This window comes from Varroa jacobsoni, unplaced genomic scaffold (genome assembly GCF_002532875.2).
Source record: "Varroa jacobsoni isolate VJ856 unplaced genomic scaffold, vjacob_1.0 scaffold_823, whole genome shotgun sequence".
In the NCBI taxonomy this organism is placed as follows: Eukaryota; Metazoa; Arthropoda; class Arachnida; order Mesostigmata; family Varroidae; genus Varroa; species Varroa jacobsoni.
Window position 1 is genome coordinate 113,604 of NW_019213725.1, and position 21,402 is coordinate 135,005.

At 40.6% G+C, this 21,402-nt stretch overlaps 1 protein-coding gene across 5 annotated transcripts in view; it reads right to left on the reverse strand.

The window, feature by feature from the left end:
* Positions 1–1,061: 1,061 nt before the first annotated feature.
* Positions 1,062–21,402, reverse strand: part of LOC111264152 (protein DENND6A) — a 40,880-nt gene continuing 20,539 nt past the window's right edge. For 4 of the 5 annotated variants that reach the window (XM_022839807.2, XM_022839810.2, XM_022839808.2 and 1 more), the window contains exons 3-7: positions 13,909–14,169; positions 7,226–7,546; positions 6,631–6,899; positions 5,967–6,225; positions 1,062–4,407 (exon numbers count right to left, since the gene is read on the reverse strand). In XM_022839807.2, coding sequence (XP_022695542.1) covers positions 4,153–4,407; positions 5,967–6,225; positions 6,631–6,899; positions 7,226–7,546; positions 13,909–14,169 — 1,365 coding nt within the window. In that variant the 3' untranslated portion in view covers positions 1,062–4,152. The remainder of the gene's footprint in view (positions 4,408–5,966; positions 6,226–6,630; positions 6,900–7,225; positions 7,547–13,908; positions 14,170–21,402) is intronic. The other variant, XM_022839809.2, reaches the window with a different exon arrangement.

Consider the following 21,402-nt stretch of genomic DNA (forward strand, 5'->3'; position numbering starts at 1 on the left):
TCGACAGTTGCCAATAACTGGATCGGTTGTTTACGGCATATATGTATTGATTTACAATGGTACCACCTGGTGGTTAAAGACAGTAACATGAATAGAAGGCTGTGCTAAGCGCCATGGTATTCGCCAGCGCATGACTCTAAGTATTGACGCGGTACACTATCAAATAGGGCAAGACAGAGTTTAATACGCAACCGGAAGTAATTACGGTGTATCTACCTAGGATTCTACTTGTGAGAATTCCTTGAGACGTATTTCCTCAGGGCAAATGTTGGCTGTCATTGATTGGTGCATGCAGCCAATTAACTTCCCAAACAGCGCTGCATTAGAGGTTTTTGTTATAGCCTTCTGGGACTTTTATACCATTTAAAATGGCTTCAGATGTGGATACCCTGTTTCAACGTAATTTCACTACTTACATTGCAGTTGCTCTGATTGAAAATGTTCGTTTAACTGAAAAATAGTTTCACAAGGTACCTTATTATACAAGTCATGCGAAAACAGGTGGCTAATAAGTGCAAAAAAACAAAACCTGCAAGCTCTATATAAAGTAAAGAATCTAAACCTGACGAATTATTCTCAGAGACTTACAGATATCTACCTAGCTAGCAACTTACCTGGAATATCATACATAACCATAGCACTAATATAGAGACATCATAGAATGATAGTGCTTGCCTCGTTTCCTTTGTTGCCTCTTATTTTGACGTGTTTCTGTCGTGCTGGTCATAAACTCGCTCTGAAAAGCAACTTCGAACAAATAAGACTGAATAACAACACACCAGTTGGATCTGTAACTTTGAGGTGATTCGAAAAATCTATCTGGGAAGTGCGTTGTGTATATCAAATGAACTCTGGACTTTTCGAAAATGGTCCTACTTTTTTGTGAGCTGACTTCTATATAAAGTCAGCTATAGGTCATTATAGATAGAGCTGTATCAAAACAATGTTATCCCGAGGAGTTCATTTGAGAGTTGGAAACGAGCAGTACACTATACACTTATTTAAATTTCCTTTTGATAGTATTTAATAATAATAATTTTATTTAATAATAAAAAGGTACGGGCAGTACCAACATGGAGACTTATTTATTATGAGTCCTTTCAAGAAAATCGAGGTGAAAATAGTCAACGAGAAGAAGTTATATAAGTATTTGTCTTAAGCTTAGGCCAGTTGCGTGGTTGACCGTTTTGTTATGAGAACGAACCAGATCGAATGTCCACTTAACTCCAGTCGAACCGCAAGTTTAGAACTTATTCTACGACACAAATGAACATAGTACAAAATAATTTACATGTGATGGTATAAGGAAGCTGAAATATCTGTCTGAAACAAAGTTTCTCGAGAAATTTTCTAGAGCGAAAATTGACTTTTGTTAACGGTAAAATTCACGAAGCCCAGCTGGCCTTGTATTCTTCAAATGTTCGCTACTCTCATGAACATCTAAACTATCAAATGCACTAAACCTGATTAAAGAGAGTTTTATGGTATGAGGTTCGCCTTACTGGCAGTGGCAGAAAGTTTTCATTGAACATTTTTTTTATCGTATGCCGTTGAAGCCTCGCTAACTCGGTCGTCATTAATGCATACGTATAGATTTGACTAACCGCATTAAATACTAGTTTTTTTTTTTTTTTTTTTCTTTTATTGTAAATGGTATAGCGGTATTTTGACGCGATCGTGATTATTTAACTAGTGCGGCCTTCAATTTTTTGCTGTCTTTATCTGTGGCGATTCGAGCTCTAAGTTTGACTTCTCTGGATGTTCAGTCAGTTCGGCCATTGGGTTGTGGTATCTTAAAAAGTGCTTAAGGCCGCCCAGCGAAAACATTCGAACTAACCGTTTTGTTGTCTCTCTGTTATCAGTTTTAAATCGGCCGCGTTCGGCCAATATATCGACATGTACGATTCCTTTTTTACCTGAATAACACTTTCTCGTGGCTCACATTTGCTGTGTGACAAGAACCATCAGTTCTGATTTGCGTCAATCGTTTTCACTATGTCTCGTAGTGCTACACCTTTTGCCTATGTCTTGTATACACTGTGTACAATTAACGTAACCCTCATAGTTTTTCCCCTCTCCGATGCGTATGGGTGAGGACACGTACGTTCTGCTATTAGTACCATTCTGACATCATCATCGTTGGCATCATCCACAAAGTGGCAATAATTCACTTCCACCCTCATTCAAACAGTGTAATCATGAATAGAGTAAGTATCATATAATTAATATCTGTAGACGAGATTCTTTGGGTCAGCGAAAACGACACAGTAACTCAGAAACTGAGCCCCGCCTTGAACTCAACTGACTTTTGTATTAATCTCAGCCCTTGAAGTTGTTTATTTTTACTACGTTTCTCTCAAACTGAACTGTCGTCGGGCGAAGAAAAAAAAAAATTCGAAGAAAAACAAGTTCGAATATTGGTGAAGTAAGGTCACTTCTTTGCCGCCAGTGTCACTTTCATCTGCTTCCGTCGACTTTGCTGTTCTAATTTCTAAATATTTATTTTCCTGTTCTACAGGAATAGCTAAATATACATAACAATGTGACCACTCTTCGAACTTTTGACATAAATCTCGTACGTCATGATTGTGCTCTTTTACGCCTGATAGCATTTACTGACTCCTTTAATCTCCTGAATTACTATGAAGTCACAAAGGCCCATAGCACGGTTTTGAGATGTTTTTTTAAATGAACGCTAAGGATCCTTCCGTCCCCCGAAGACCTCTGCGAAATATACCCAACATCCCCTATTCTAGTAAGCGTTCAGCCCATGGCACTTAATCCTCGGCTTGCGTATGAGATAGCCACCATACAGCTCTATCTCGACCACTTCGACTTTAATTAATAACGAGTCATATTAGCCACTAGCTTTACGTGTTTCTCCTTATTTATGTATATATACAGAGAGAAACTTATGTACACGCCCTCGTTTAATTATTAACTGACCAATTAATCAATACGACAAGATCTCAGTCTGCTACCCATATCTTACGACGGTCGCAGTTAGTTTCGTTCGTTCGTAAGCAAAACGTCCTCGAACGATCGTCGTCCGCCGGTACTTTAGCTACCTCTCACTGAAAAACATCTGTCATTCTTTCACCACTATCCCGCGCATTCTTATGTGCATAGAGGTCTCTGACGTTTGATCAGAACTGCCTCGTAACTCCGATTGCCACAATTAAAATTACTAAATAACGATACACATACAATTCTGCTTTGATCATGTTACTCAAAATCTCAGCTATGATGTCTACGGTTAGCTTGTACGTTTTCCGTGCATGAATGTTGTGAAGATAAGTGCTCTAGTCCGTCGAGTTTTATTCGGACACAAAATTCGTTTAATACCTCACTTTTTATCCATTTGACGGCGGAGTTTCGATCGTGTTCGATAGAGGATGAGATATGGCAAATGGCAAGATATCATAATTGATAACAACACATTGACGAGACTTAATGCTGTCCTGAGCCCCATCCGGCGTACCTTTGATAGATACACGAATACTTAGCGTGTAGCAACAACTGCAATAAGAAACTCCACAATTACAGCAAGTTCCTATATCGCGAGCGTTCCGCAGGCGCGAATTTTCTCTTATTCGACGTAATAATACCAACACAAATTAAGGTGCTGCGTGTCCCTAAAGACACCCCCTCCTTCTGTTCGATTCTTATAATATCATAATGAATTCCCATTCATCACCATCGCATTAGCTAGCTGACCCGGCTACTTTTGCCCTGTGAATATAGTTACATACAATAAGAGTAATCTCGTACGTATACTGTGACTGTTTTTCTGCTTACTGTATGCCATACCCTATAGTGTACAAAACTGTCACATGAATAGATTTTGTAGAGTTCTTGTTAATTCTGATTGCAGCTCAAAAGCTACTGTAACTTAGAACGATTTCCAACAGCATCATTGGATGGGTATCGTTGGAGTCCTTCGAAAGTACACCATTTGCTAGCTACGTCTGTTTAGCGACAGCTGTTGCTTCTGTTACGATAGTGGTGGTAGTCGTTTGTGGATTTACTTAATTTTTTCTCACAAGAAAGTGAATAACGGGTGTTGATGGTCTGATTGGCCTGACTTAGTCGACTAAGATGACGAAGGCAAGCTGTAGTAATTTTTTGACCTCAGACAGGACTTGTTTCGCTTTACGGCGCTGGTATGTCTTTATTGAGAACATCATGAAGATCTGCAGGCAGCGTGGCGATGAGGTCTTCGAGACGTGCTTTAAGCTTGCACGCTGTCTCCCGCGAGATGTTTTGCCGCTTGTCGATCAGCTCAAGTTTGGCTTTTAGTTTGAGGACGAGATCGATTACTTCGACCTCATGACGACTACGCGCCCATCCAAGAAGATTAGTCTCCGAAATCACCTCTATATGCAACTTTTCAATATTTTCTGAAACCTGCAAGCAGAGAAGGAACACGGAAAAGAGTGTCAAGTACAGCGGGTTAAGAATAGGCCAGTGCTAGGATTTTTTGGGCCCATCATTGCGATGGGTTAAGAAAATTGGTTGGGCTGGTGCGTGACGATGCGAGTTAGCCACATGCACTAGGAGCGAAGAGAGACAAATCAACACCTCAATAAAGATTGTCATGATTAAAGATCGCTAGTTCAAAGCCGACAACTTGTGCACGTGTCGTATTCATCTAGAAGGACTAGAACTGGGGCACGATGTAACAAATGCCCACTAGATGAATAGCGTGTCGTTATGCGCTCATGATCTGTGTATGGTGATAATGATGGCTTGGCAATATTATCTATATATAGTATAAAAGGTATTATTTTCGTTGTGCTATAGAAGAACACTAGAAAGCTCTGCAAATTAGATGCAAGGAAATGTTATCTATTAATTTGGGTCGTTCAAGATACACTGATATACGAGGCACGTAGTAATAACAGTAGACTTCATTTGAAAGTTCTCTTGTTTTACAGATATCACGTTAGTTTGTAAGTGAGAGAATTACTTTGCATGTTTTTCTCTAGGTGCATCACATTGCACTTATGAAAATAAATGCATCAGATCCGGTCAGGAGCCTACATGACCGTATTTGGGCAACGCTTGATGAGACCTGTTGAATCGAATAGATCAGTATTCACTTTTTAAGAAATCTGAAGACAGTTTTTGCGAAAAAAAAAGAAAAAGGAAAGCAGTACACATCAGGCAAAATAGTGATCATATGCAAAATTCTAAAATATCCAATACCCGTGGCAAAATCTAATGGACGATTTGCATCTAAAAGTATTCCCAGACATTTCCTCGAAAACGATATTTAGCGACGACAAAATAACTGAAATCAGCTTCTTTCTCCCTAAATCGAGACATTGACTCGACTGGTGATTCTACCACGTAACCGAACTGTGTTCCACTCACCCTGGCTTTTAAACTTGCTAATTATTACCTTACATTTATGCCTTAAGTCTGATCTGTTTTGCAAGAACCAACTAAAGATTTTTATTAAAAAAAAGGGGGCTTTTATCTATACGATAGTATATGTGCTATCTCGATTTGCCAGAACACGATTTCGGAACAGCTCCATACATTTGGTACATCTGATATACTTCAATCACAATATCTCACTAAAAATTAGTTCACCAACTTACACGGACTGATATTATAAACGTATTGGACATCAGCATCATCAGCACCATACAAGTCGATACAACGCTCTAGTTCCCAAATGTGATAATATTTTCACTTAGAAGGATACCTTTCTATTAGCGTTTTCTTTTGTCAAATTCTGACACATCAGTTACCTCGGCAGCACTGGCGAGAAACCTTCGCTGTTTCTGGCAGGTCACAAATCTTTCTCTGAAACTGAGCCTTACTCATTAAAGCAACGTGTCAGTTGCCCCACCGTTTTAGCATTCTTTGCTTTCACATGGTCAACGAGACTCCAGTACCTACAGTAGAAGTGCTAACAACAACGAATATAGTGAACTTTCCAGCTGAGGGAGACCTACCTCGCGGTGTCTGGCCTGATACCATCCGTGAAAGTTTCGTGAACGGAAGAATTTGCGATAGAGATCTGCCCATTCCCCCTTGATGCCCGTAGTGAGCTGGGGGCCCGCCGTATCAAGCGTTGCCAAGAAATCGTCTGGATTGAAAGGCTTTAACAACGGAGTGCCCTTATAGGGTGAAAGGTTCTTCTGGAGGGGCATCAGTGATGTCATATACCGCTCCAAGGGGATCATAAAGGACTGGGTGAGCTCCAAAAAGTATCTGCATATGACATAGATTCAAAGAAAAACAAACAAGAACCTTTGTAAAAATTATGGGTGCAACGGTTGAACACGTCAATGTCTACTGCGATCAATAAAACTGAGGTTAAAGTAAAGGGTTACAATAGAAAAGGATATCAGCAAAGTTTCAATTTGAAAAGAAGCCTAAAGGGAGTATGTCAGATTCGTCTTTCTCTTAATTGATTCTAGCGGATGCTGTTTAAAGGACGAAAAATCAATACTCATTGATGTATATATTTTTTTAAAGAATACAGTATTACTACTACACATTAGGGGAACATTTGAATTTTATTAATTTTCTATGCAATTTCAATTTCCAAACAGCAAGTGACACAATGTGAAACGTCTAAATCCAATGATAGTTCGTGCCGCACTTCGGTCATACCGTCTGAGTACAGCTGATTGAACTTCCGAGGGTCGTTTTGTTTGAATACCCTTCCAAAGGCCCTTCAGGAGCCCTTTATCTTTTCGTAATAGGGGCCGATATTGAGTAAATACGCCGGTCTGCGTGTCGAGCGTCTTGAGATTCGACGCACGTTTCGTCTTTGTCGCTCCGCCGTACTTGGCACAGCAATCCATGCTTGAGTAGTCTTCGCCTACTTTGATAATGTGAGGCCAATGCTGAAAGGTCTTTGTGAAGAACGGATTCGTCACCTGGAATTTGTGATACAATCGAATTAAGAACACTTAGGCCCTAGTCTTAGTCAGTGGCAGAAAGCAGCGACGCTATCTGTATTAAGCAACCTTCGATGCTGTAGACAAAAATAAACTTATCGACTTGTTGTAATTGTTAGTTTTCTTTCGAAATCTCTAACATACCGACATGCACTTATTGGCCGGCAAGCAACAACTGCAATTAGGCGAATGAGTAAATAAGCTGCTTCGTTTTTATAATTAAAGACACATTAAGCACCGACATTTTCGAAAGTCTGTCAGCTTTTAGACGAAGATGTCGTTAATAATTAGGTGATAATACTCACGCCGAGAATGACAGCCGGTAAACAATTCTCACGTGCCGTGTACTCCTTGAACTCCGAATCGTGTATCGTAAAGAAAGGTCGGAAGTCCGAGCAGAATCTCAATGGCCACACAAGAGACACTAACGACTGAACAAGCTCGGAGCAGACGCAGGGTGAGTTAGCCATGACAACAATGGGCTCGCAAGTGATCACGAGCTCCCACAATAGCTGTACGTGATTGAGTATTGGAGCGACCGAGCGAAAGAGATCCGGTTCGTGTACTGACGATAGAATAACCGCAGTCCGAGTGCATTTCTGTAGATGCAAAATCGAATTTGTAGACTGGAACGATAGAAAATACCAAACATGAGTGTCTCTTTGCTTATATCAAAAACACAGCCAAGTTCTACGATTTCAACATCGTTTGTTAATTGCGCGAACTGTAAACAAAATACAGTAATAGACCACTTGTCGTTACTGCGAATTTTATAAACATAGAAATATCTAATTATATTTAACTACTACGAGGTCTGTTGTTTACTATAATTAGCCAAATATTTATACGTGCTCAATACTGCGTTCGTAGCTAGGCAGTCAAAAGATACCTAAGTTCACCTGGATGATCCTCATCTTTAGTAAGTTTGATTTGACAAATTCCATATTATTTCGATCGTACTATTCACGTTTTCAGATCAATCATCATCAAATAAACTATTTTGTATCACGAAATATTGAGCTTTTTCAAAACGTCTAAACGTATTTGATGGTTGACGTTCATATAGTTGCTTGGCGATATCATGGCTGCCGACGTGCTGGTCGTCTCTAACTTTCCTTCGTAATTGGTCAACCACCAGAGAAAGCATCTTCTATATTGAAATTTCTAGGAACAAAAGGGTCATGTCCTCGATATCGCATTTTCACTATGGGTCTAAACAGCATTTGTGTTTTCATCATGATTAAATGATGAGGATGCTTATAAGACTTTCGCTCATCTACAAAGTGTTCGCATCTAAAGTCTGAGTAAAGGCATTTCAACACGTTTATTACTGCAAAATTTCAACTTTCGAATGACAAAAACGCCGACAAATATGTGCTATATATAAGAAACAGCTACATATACATATGTATATACCCAGACCACAACGGTAGCAGTATTTACCTATTAAAGGGTAAGCTTGACTGGCTTGGCATTTTTTGCCACGAAACTTGCTCGCATCCACACGTACAGACAATTTGTTCTTTATTCATCACATTTTCGTGTTATTATATTACTTTTCAATACAACTGAACTGAATTGAACGGATCAACGTATGCAGCACACACTAGAGCCAGCACAGTGTGCATGTTGACCTTGAATAGGCACTATGTTTCCGGAAGTCCTTCCCGTCTAACGAGAGGAGCTCTAGTTGAAAGCTTTATTTTGACCGAGATCATACTGAATTCAATTAGTGCCCGGCATCCAGCAGGCAACACTATCGGCGGCCCGCAGACATTTGGGAAACAAAAGTGTCAGCCTTTCACTCATTGAATTTGCAGGCCTGCGCATAAATTGTTTAATGGCTAGCAACATAGTAAATTGCGAGCCCATTTAATATATCGTGGTTTCGTTTTCACTGAAATTCACGCATATTTTCAGCGCGTACACAAGAAGGAATGGCGGGTAAAAAACAAATGCAGCGTTTAATAATTCCTTCGCCGTTATCTTCAACCACTATAAATTTTCCTTCACAAAAAAACGTTCGTGTTGTAAAGGACAATTGCACTCGTGTAGGCCAACTATATAATGAACAGCAGCACGGCGGGGAAAGTAACAGAAATTTTGCCTAGCGTTTTCTTTTGAATAACATCGTCGGCCAGTTGGAACATAACGTAAGTGTTGGCCCGACGACGACGATTGGGGCTAGTCAAATTATGCGCATTCTTTGTCTAAGCCGTTGTATATTAGCCTATTATTTGAAACACACGAGACATTTGCCAAACGAAAGCTTGCTGCCCGTCAGATAGACCATTTACGTGGAACAGAGCAATGCTACAGCTGCGAAACTGTGCCACAAAACTATATCTACCCTACGTGTATACATGAGTCAGCGTTATTTCAGAATCTCCAACAGCGATGGGGAGCGGCAATGGACTACCTTCTTTCCATTACACTGGGTACAATAGAACTGTGTATTACTGGCTAATAGTGTTGCCCAGACGTTGTTTCTCAGCTATCCTCATTGTCGTCGTTGTTCTTCGGATGGATGCGTAAACAGACGCCGGGAGCTCCTGACAGCGCAACCATACAGCGTCATTAATCTATCTAGCTGATTCGGTTGTCTATTTGTGAACTGATCTGAGGACTAACACGGACGTGGGCATACTCACGCACGGACACGCAAACAGCAAGCGCGAACCTTCCCAAAACCAGCGACAAGGATGAGAGGCAGGAAGAGAACTATAATGGTGGCAGTGCGGGCTGTTTGCATCGGTCTGCGTCAATTCGCGACACACTCACGGAGATCCCTAGTTATTGTCGCTATTTGCGCAAGTATAACATCGCACGTAAAAAAGGTTAAGGCCAATATGTGATCAAATACGCACACATATAAAACAAAAGCCTTCAAAGAGATGTTATAGAAGGATTTTTCTAACATTAGTTACATACCTACGGGGATACAGTATGCGCATCATACACTGATACTACGTCCTTCCACCCTCCTCAGTACCATCTAATTCAGTTGGTATATATATAGATATATCTCAAGCGACGTGAAACCCAAATTTGTTTAACGCTTAATTTGTGAAACATAAATTCTAAATTTACGGCCAAGATTCATTTTCCAAATTACCTTATTCCGCAATGTCAGTAAACTTATGAAGTGACGAAATCTTAGTAAAAGATATCATTGTGCTAATTAAGCGAACTTAACGGTGCAAAGGTTAGTAATAATGCTATCCTTGTGTTATCTCTTCCTCGCAGTAGTCTTATTTTAAGCATCGTATTAGCTCTATGGGTAGGACCCACACGCTTGTCTGGGGACTGATTTCATCAAGGACGATAAAGGGAAATATGCGATTCGAAGCGGATGTCCATATGAACGAAGCACAATTCTAAGCGTATCCGTTAGTACGAAACGTTTTCTTATTTGTCAACGAGAAAAAGTAGATCAAAAGTGTACCTGCATGTGTATGAGCTTTTTCCCTAAGGTCTTCTAAAGGACAGTACTAATTCGTTACTTGAAAGTAACTTTAGACAATCAGTCGTATAATCATATCGTCGTATAAAGTTATAAGAGCTTTTTCCTTTGCTCTAGTTGGTCATGGTTGTGACTGGCTTGTTTCTAGCCGGTTGGCTCGTGGTAAGTTGATTTTTGGGGGGTAAATTGCACCAATTAAAGTCATCAAGTTGGATGTGGTGCATTATCCCAGTTCCTTTATTGGGTTCATATTCGCTTTATTGTGACGTCAAAGCGAGCCAGATCCGCTAAAAAACAAACCTGAAAAAACTTACTGTTATATATACTGGACAATCCGTTAAAGCTTCCCTTCATTTTTCTGTTTTTGCCAGTAAACGATAAGATAAATTAATCAAGCTAAGTGCCGCAAATAGTTATCAGCATTTGTACTAACAGGCCAAGCGTTCACGGCGGGTACATTCAAAATTAAGCTTCTACCATTGTTTGTTGACTACCTAATTATCATCAGTTGACAATGTGGTCTGTAGATAAAAATGCTATCAGCATCGATATAACGAACGCAAAGACAAACGTTTCCGCATTGTTTTATGGCTCATTTCACCATTCGATATTAGAATTGGATAAAATTCATTTTTTGCTTATGTCCCTTCGTGTACCGCTTTTCAGCGCCAATTAAAGCCCGCCCAATTCAAAAAGCAACCCAGTACCGTCATAACGGGAAAAATATCGAGCTGTACTTTACACGTGAATTCATTTCATTTCGCCTTCATTATTGCTTGGCTACCCCATTCGCAGCTTTTTGGTATCTCTTTTTCACGATAACATTTGTCACCCATGTCAGCCAACAAAAATAGTGCAGAGCAAACGTTCGCGTTCAGATTTGAGTCTACTTGTTTGTCGGCTTTTTTTTTTCTGCAGCTGCGTGGACACTTGTAGTCGAAGATAATGGCGGAGCTCGGGTCTACAATTGGGCCGAATCCCATCTATAGCAGACGTAGTTGGCTTGGTTGTCTCAGGGAACAGCAGCACGGCGACCACTGTAGTACAAATCTGTAATAATAACAATCATAATGAAAGCAATATAATTGTCTTCTAGCGTAAAAACGCCGAGTAACCTCTGCGTAAAGCGGTTTCCTGCTATAGTCGCACCGTTACTGGTATAAGTTTAAATCAAATAGACGCCCACCGACAGTGTTCAGAGCAGTCCTTGGCGAAATTTCGCATTATAGGGCAACGGTGTACATCGATTTAGGACCGCGTCGAGAAAGCGCCTGCCGCAACTGAAAAAGCACTGGGCTCAATCGTCGTCAAAGAACGATTCTCATTATGAAAGTGTTAATTATGCACCTTTGCCGCCGTTAATAGTTGTCGGTGATATAAAAAACGTCGACGCAACTGTCACATTAATTTACATCAAAGTAGTCGAATATGAATGTACGCGATTACGATAAATCATGCCCAGCGCCACAAAAAGAACTGTTCTTCGTTCCAGTCTTTAGCTGTAGTTGTGTCATATATCAATATATCACTATATCATATCAATAACGACATTACATCGGTAAAAGCAACGAAACGCATCGCCCGGCCATTTGTTAAGGAAGCTCCGCCGACGCAGCATCCGACAACGAAAACAACAAAGGCGACCACGCAAACACCGAAGTGACAAAACGACGAGATCCAAGAGCGACAAGCCGTAGAAAAAGGCACGCGCCTATTGCGTATTCAGCTACAATAACACCTCGGGTGATGGGATCCAAACGGTATCGGCAGCCAACCGATCCTTCCCACCATTAGCGCTATCCGCCGTACGGCCCCAAAATGAAGGACAATAACGGCAATTGTTGACGTAATGGCTACGGGAAAGAGCACTGCACGAACTAGTTCATCGACTTTCAATTTTGTTGTGTTTCAGTGCGTTCTCTTCCTGTGGGTATATGGCCGATATGCGTAAAGCGTTCAGAGCTCTGCGCGAACGGCGTTAAATCGACTGCGGCAACGACAACTGCTGGAGAACGCTATAGTGCTCGCGAGTCGGATCATTTGCAGATGAAGTGCTCTTGACGGATGATAGAGTGAGTGGTGATGGCGTTTGCATACTGCAAACAGCTGTTGCTGGTGCTCCTGCTACGAACACCACACACGCGCACTCCCTTTCGGCAGCGGTGTCAGTCCTTTGTCTTATAGCATTGCCCTCTGCATATATTGGACCTTCCTTCAGCTGCATATAGGTGGGCGGACATTACACGCCCGAACGTAATGATGAGTGTAGTAAGGGGCAGTAAATCCATTTTTATAGTAGTAGATGGCATAAAAAATACCATCTCCCTGAATCATTTCGAATTCGGAATGGAGACGAGTGGAGGATAAGCCAAAAGGTCCTTGGCGCAAAAAACTCAGCACCGAATTTCTCTGTATTTGCTTGTGCATAGCAGCAGCCGACAGCGCCAATAAGCCGTTGGGTGGTTAACTGAACAACGAATTGCGGCTTCACTCGTCTATCAGCCAAAAACAATGGTGCTACCAGCAATCACATTATTGTCGTCATGATCAAAACATCCAGATCCTTGAGCGAATATTGGGCAATGAGCAGACAACTCGGCAGATGGACAGATACGCGAATGCTCAGATCGTTCACACAGACCAAGCCTCGCTGGAGCTGTTTCCGACGCTGTCCTCGTTGTCATGGCCATTGTGTTCCGCGGGATCCGCTTCACTGCTGGGTTTGTGTTTTGTGCCATATGAAAATCATAGCAGCAGGCGAAAGGACAGCCATTTCCCATAAGGATAGATAAAATATGCAAATAGATAAAAACGGTCTGTTTGGTTTATACCTGATACGAATACATGAAACGGTAAAACTCGAGGAATGGAAATCCAGTTAAATACTACATAATCCTTTGATCCTCATTCACATTTCAGTAATGATTAGCTAATCAGCTATTTGTGGGTAAATATGATTTAATATATATTTGCTATATGAAGCTATAGTTGTATTTGTTGCAGGACAAATAAACATGAAATCATTGTCATTTTGCCCAACCCGAAGCATAGTTGATGTTCTAGCTTTATTCGACAATAAATACATTTGAGTATTTCATTCAGAGTAAACAATAAAATCGACTGCTAAATATAGTATGAAACATCTGCATAGACTAGTAGTAGACCTACTCATTTTGGAGGAACGTTTAACCGATTTCGTCTACCAGGATTAACCGTAATTGCGTATAGTTCAACTGGAAAATCTACTGCTAGACTGGCAAGGCTTTTTAAGTTAACAGATGCTATATGACGGCTAGCATGATCGATAATAGAATCGATTTGATCTATACAACTACTACAGTTACTACTGAAGCCTGTATCAAGGTGCCGTATGCGTGTGAAGAGCATTACTTCAAATTTTCAGCCGCGGCTTTCAGAACTGCGCAGCGGCCAAATTTCTAAATAAAGGACAGTTACAAGGTCACCAACGCGGTGTCTTTTGACTATATAGCGATAATACAAGCTAATAAGTTGCAATCCTTATACCTGCAATTGGCTGTCAACTTCTAAGGGAATCCGACACTGAAGGACGACTCCGTTAAGCGGAAGAACAAGATCTTTTCCGGGCAACGGTGGAGGCCAACGATCGATGATATGACACGCCGTTTCCAACGATTCGAGCCCGTTTTCGAAAAAGTCCGGCGCCACCAAAGCCACTGTCTTGTGGAATAGATTTACCAATGGTAAGTGCGCGATGAATACCACAGATTTTTGAAAGTACCCTCTCCGAATAGAAGGATCCTTCACCTGTAATATTGAACGAATGAAAGGCCTATTTTAGAACAACAAAAACGTTAGCGTGTGTCCATGTAATTTTGTTTTTGTTATTGTAATTTGGACCAGATACATACGTTGAATATTCGCGAAGCTTTTAGGGTCTAATAGCTTTTTTAAACATTCACTTTTATTTATTATAAATTAAACATCAAAGTACTACTACCATTGTTTAGTTGTACTTTATTCAGGACCTAAATATACATACACTCAGAAAATCAACTGTTCTGTCACAATGGTGACGCCTTAGTCGGGCCTAAAGAATCCGCCAACTTGGAAGTTCTACAAATAATTTAACATAACCTATCTATTACTAAAACGCCCTGACTCTCATAAAATAGTATGTATTTCCTTAGGTATAGGCTGGCTCTAAGCGTCAACACTATTCCGAGTGCGTAGGAAAGAGTAGACAATGAAATATGAGGACTCCGGACTAGGTCTGACTTCCAGCGAATCTGAGCGCGATCGACCAACAACTAACAGCTACCATGCAATACTGGTAGCGTAGAACTCCGAAACCGCGCGTTCCATACTGTTCCAGTATACTGTACATAGATTTTCAAATCTTCTACATGATACCCCATCCAGTGATTAAATAGAAGAGCAACTTACATATAGATGCGTGAAAATATCATAATAAACGCTAGCGAAATGAGTAGTTCCTTTGAAGTATATCATTCTTAACTATCATGGCCAATGAAGCTGTTGATAGCGAATTATATCTAACAGGGTAACTACGTTCCGCGGAGTATAGGGCCATCTGATAACGCCGGCCCTTTCCAAAACAACAAAGTGCTATACGACTAAAAATCTCAGCGATTATTTAAACGGCTGAATAAAATTAGTCGCGTTTCTTGACGGCGACACTAACTTCGTATCGTGCCATGTAACTTAATGTATTTGTATATAAATAGATGAGTTTTACGTCCAACAGCGCTGTTGAACATTGCGCTAGAAACGCATGGCCATGACAACTGATTAGAAATCCAAACAAAATCCATCGTAAGCCACCAGTGCTATTCATAATACAGATAATCCTGTCATGTTTATTTTCTTTGATTCCTTACAGCGTTCACCGAGGCCGTGACCGTATGGCGGAGATCAAGTGGAGATCTTCGTATTCAACTTATACGAACGGTGACAAGCTCACCTGCGATAGTTGTATAGTACGTCGTTTTACTTAGAAGAGGACTCTGCAATAACAGCAGCAGCCGCAGCAGCAATAAACGTGATGTCCTGCTCGAACATCTAACAAGGGTTGTTGATGTACTGGCCTCGTTGCTTAGAAAAGCGCAGGACTATCAAGGGTGCATTTTTCACGATCACCATATACGTATTTAACTTGGCTCACCGTTGTTGTTACATAATAGTGTTATTTTGCCAAGATTAGTTATCGCTCGTTGCCTGGTGTCCGTCGAAGCCTTTGATGCCCTTCCTGTCGTGGTCCTCTCCGCAGTCAGCGCTGTCGCATTGATTGACCATAGCAACTATTACTTAGACCTATTGTTTATGTTACTGCAGCGGCACGCGGCGCAGGCGTGCAAGCCTACGGCCACGATGAGCTCCCGCCAGACAAGCGACAGGGAAGGGTATGAAACCTACTGAGGCGTGTTTAGGTGCTTAAAAAGGGTCGACTCGTTTACGGATTATTGCAATTGACCTATTGTGTCTGACAGTGACGACAATGCAGACTTTCTAACACTTACTAACTGAATCCATTGTCTGCTGGACAGAACATTTTTTAATGGAAACGAGATGATGATGATGCATGTGATAAAACTGGGTGCCACCGTTGCGTAACTAAACGACGTTATGCAAGGTAACGAACTAAATTCGGCTTTATTGCAAAAGTGTAGGACTATATGAAATGAACCGGGTAAATAAATGTGTGCAGTATCCGTAACTATGTTCAATGTAAAGGAACCTCTATGGGCCAGCGCACAGGACTAAAATATACTATGTGATTACTTAGTCTCGTTGGCGACTGCCCAACAAGGTAGCAGAAGTAAAATCAATCTAAAAAAGGCCAACGTGCAGTCCTTTTAGCCAAACGTGCAAAGCAGCAAAACGAAAATTCATAGGCCTCAACATAAACGAATCTATTTACACTTTTTTATAGCGTAAAAATATTTCTGACAGTAGAAAAGCCCTATGTATTAATAAGTACGAATCTTCGATTTTTTTGTCGAGAAAAGAACACGGTCCTTACTTTACACGTGACCCAATACTACATGTCCATAACGAAAGTGACAGTAAGTGTCAAACGCAAGCCTAAAAATACGGTAAAGATAGAAGAGTAAATTTCGTCCTGAGTGAACAGAAGCACCTCGGACCAATCGAAACATTACTAGTATAATAGTTAAGAAAAGGCTTTGTCAAAGCTACCCTAACTTTTGCCGTCACTAACTGGAAGCAGAGCCAATCCACTTACGCATATTGTCCCAGCCAGTGTCTTTTACAAATGATTCGTGGTAAATGATTAATTTAGATCATTTCAAAGCTGAGACCACATATCCATTGGATAGATTGATAGACTGCTCGCTGCTGGTTGAAAGATTTCGCCTGCTCTAACGCTGATTAGGGCTTACATGAACGGTCCGACAAGGCTGCTTCAGTGACATCCCTAAACTATAGGCTTCAGGTCACACTTGCGCCTACTCATAGCTTATTAGTACACTAGCTCATGCGCCAGTAGATCTGCAACCAGTGAGCGTTACCTGTATTTCAGTAAGCCACTGTTGTCGACTGAACGAATGTGTTTTTATGTCTTCCACTAACAGATCATACAGAGGCCATGTACGAATACGCAACAAAAAAAAAAATAAAGTACGTAGTTGGTGGATGAATCCGCTCCTGACATTCAAGATCATGTGTATCCTCTACACATGATTAACAGGAACCTGTAGATTGAACTTGCTGTCTGAACTTGAATATATTGTACGTCGCTGTATGTATAAACTTATGTAGTTCGTAGAAATAATACTATAGGCATCGTCATCTAGTTTCATCGTATCTTGTATGGCCGAACAAGTATAACTTAGAAATTAATGTTGGGGCTCTTTCCGCTTTCGTTATTATGATGCCGTCGTTAAGTTTGACAAGCACTATCGAAATGGCTATTGAATATCAAATATACAATCCAACCAGCTGATGGATGGATCCGACATTTAGCAAAGGGAAGAGCATATTTTATCGATCCATATGTCGAACCCTGCTAATCGTTCATGTCTTCCCTAGGAATAGTGTACCACAATCGGTGAATACTTTTGTTGTTATCATTATTATCGCTTTTTGCCGAAAACGATAAGAAACCTACTTTTACGGAGACGACAGCAGGATCAGCTAAGCTTTCTATTGAACTGCGCAAGTAACCCAAATAAATCACAGGATGATCACTCACAAAATGGCCAGCAAACTGCTAGAGTACTTACGTACTCTTGAACAATTGTTTATATTTATGAATTAAATTCTTCGTTATTATTACGATCTGTACGTTTGCTATAATTACGTTTTGTTTCTGAGAGCAACCAACAGTTAGCACTGTAATTGTTAATACTTATTCAATTGCGGAGCTAATGAAGCCATATTTTTTTTTGGTATTCTTGTTTGATTAACAATGCGGACGAAAAGTGGTCAGTAACTATCTATTATCCGTAAGAATTGTCCACGTAAATCCAGCTTCCATGAACCCAAATGCCACATGGGTATACGGTCCAACTGCCCTAGCTAGTAAAAACAAATAGGGCAAACCAGTCATTAACAAACGAATCCGCTCTGTCAGTTTAAGGGGAGGCCACTTTCATGGTGTATTGCATGATTTTTTTCGTATTCAACGATGAAATGCTACAGGACAACATTTTCACTAATTGTGCAAATTCAAAATATTCATGGTGACGACATGCTGCACTCCGTGAGGTCTGCCGTGAGTACAGTCACATCGTATAATACGACGTACCATCTGCGACCTACGATCTGAACATTTCTTGAAACTACGGATTCCCTTTGGGTCTTACTGACTTACCCATGCTATGTTCTAATAACTTCGTAGTCAACTGGCCGGAGCCTTTGCTCGAACCAAACAGTTTTTACTTACAGTGGGACAACTCTTGTGGCTATTTATGCTCGCAGTTTACGCCAGATTTGTCATCTCCAACTTGCTCTAAAAACCTACTACGTTGTAGAGAGCAGATACGCCCCCCTGCAGCCATACCGTTGATTAGTTGCAATAGGTCACGGCATCAATAAGCTAACGAATCGAACTTGCTTTGGCTAGAACCCTAGGCAGGACAGTAGGATCAGCCGCGCATGGCTGCAATGGGCATGTTGCACAATACTGTGCTTGAAACAAGCGACTTATTCACCCATCGCCTCAAGTCGCTTGTTTATGTAAGTATGCCTGTTACGGATGCGAGTCAAATCTAAATTACCGTTTGCCGTCTTTTTCAGATAGCTACAATACATTCTAAATAGACGGCAATCAAAAGTTCCTTAAGTAAAAAACACTTTTCATTTTGCCGTTACTGTGTTGCATTCTAGCGTGTTTTTGGGCTACCGTCTCGATCCACATACGCTAATGCATTATCGGTACGATGATCACTAGCGTTACTTCTGCAGGAGTGGCGACTTTTCATTTGATCACAAAACCGCCCGGGGTTAAAGTTTACACTACCCGCTACTTTAAGTACTATAGTCTATTCGTTATTTAACTAAGCTGTCTAAGATGAAAGATATCCTTCTTAAGCTCTGGGAGGGGAAGTTGTCACATTTATAACTATCCAAACGCAAAACAGTTTTCAATATGTAGACGAGGTTTAATACGTGCATGACCTAAAAAACTACAGGAGGTTGTCAATTGTTCATTGCTTACAGGCGACATAAAAGCTCTAGAGTACTTTCATTGCAGCAAACATTTCAACTTACGAAAAGTTAGTGGCTGCAATATACTTTTATTGCGTCCTGTAACTCGCCAAAAGTTACGTTACAAATGAAGGAAGTTATGCGGTGAATGTTCCAGCCGATTAAGAAACTTTCTGTGCATTAAACGGTCGCTGGCCCGGCGAAGTGTTATGAGATATATATTCATAAAAAAAGCTATCAACAACGAGAAAATAACAAAGACAAGAATATAATTACGCTGCTTTTTTATTCCACTTAGAGTCTATAATATAGAAAAAAAAAAGAAAAAAAAAAGCTTTTGAAACGTTTCGAAATTAGCCACCCTTTGCTGTCGCTGGAAACATTCATAACAGAAAATCTCAGGCGCGAAATCTGCGTAAGCAACACGACGTTCGCGTTGTATTTATCTCTTCTTGGAGGCAAAATTATAGCGTCACATAACGTACGCTACTCGCAGCTCAACGGAAGTCACATTGTCCGAACTTTGTAGGAATATGCTCAAGAGATACTTTATAAAGCGATGACTCACAAACTTCTTTCGTTGCAAAAGTAGAGACTGAAGAAATATCTTCAGGCGAAATATTCCGCCAAGACCAACTACTACAATCAGTATTTTGGTAGTTTATTAATAATGTATTCGAACCGTCGTAATCGAATCCTCGGTCCTGATCGGAACCCAGCGCATGCTGAATCATTGAAGAAATGACTCAACCTGAAATTATCTTCATTTTTCTAGAACACGGCATATACCCTCTGGAAAGTGCAAAATTTGCTCTGACTAAGTTTCAGTTTTCGCTATCCATTGAATATATATGCAAATGGGCTAGCTAATATTATACTATTGTGTATTATCAAATATACTTAGCTAGTTATATAGCGGTTATACGTTTGTAGTATACGAGATACTTTCTGCCTTCTTTATATTTGTGATGTGTAATTTTACCGTTATGAAAGCCTATTTTTTTTTTAATCATTTAAACCTTCACCTTCAACTTCACAAATGCTACATAATTAAAGGTCGATGTTGAATTCAAATAAAAACAGATAATTTTCCACCTGTTCCACTGACCCAATTTCGTTACTGTCCTCCGAAACGTCTGCTTACGATTAACAGCTGCAGGGGGACTTTCCGTGAGCGTGTACTCTAAGCAAGGGGAAAGGTCTCTCTGAGTCATAGACGTGAGCAGCGTCAGTTGATTTCTATTCAGCAAGCGCTCCGCGTCAACGCAGTCAGACGACGGCCTTTGTTTCAGTCGACTTCTGGTTCACGCGACCGACATGCAGCAAATGCCACATTATAGACATTGGCCTTTTCTGGATCGAAATGTTATCCTCTTATTGTGTAGAGTTCGTTGCACTAAATGATACGTGTTGGCACCTTCTCATTCGTTCTTCTTGGACAAAAAAAGATAATTTCGTACGTGTCGATAAAAAGTTCAGTACTACTTCGGTCGATGCATTGAGGTTATATGAAGTTAGCTAGAGCCTTTTTTGTGGCTTCTTGGCAATGACAGCTGGAACATAATGTCAAGATCCTTCAGACGGACACATCTTTCACGTAACGTTTCAGTAGCACGCCCCCTAGTCATAATAAGGCTTTTTATCTATTATATTACAGGCTATATGCGGCCTGTTTAAACATGTACGATATGCATATGGAAATTTCAGCTGGACGCGAAAATTGAGGACGAACAAAGGTGCGCTATTTCAAGTCCAAAAATAAATAGAAAAAGGCATGAGGCCGAGAATCAGTTTTCTACGAGCCATGCGGATACGGAGGGCCGTATGTTCATTCATTGCACTAACGTTTGAATAACTTAGTGAACGCCATCATCTATCTCACTAGGTGTTTTTCTCCATTTGCCTCACGTAAGCCATAGGGTCTCTATCGAGCGCTTCGTCACATGGGATATATGTTCGAGTTCCACATCAACTATATGATGTACGCGATTCATTTTTATGCTACCTCATGGAGGATGGAGCTCAAAAAGATCACTCAAGAAAACATCCAGTTAGATTTGCAACCGCAGTTCCACTATATCCAATTAACTTAATCATTTCTTCACACGAGTTTCTCAAATAGACTACATCTATGTTGCTTTAGAGGTAATGAAATGTTCATTCAAGAACACTCGCCATATCATTACGTTACCGCAAACCATTATTCTATTGCATGGTCATGTAATTAAAACGGGGATGGGTCGCCTTTTAACAACTTCGCTGGGTTAATCTTACGTTTGTGATTGTTCCACGTCAACAACGAATTCGGCAATTCTGTATGATTACACTGGCATCTTCTACTACACCTCG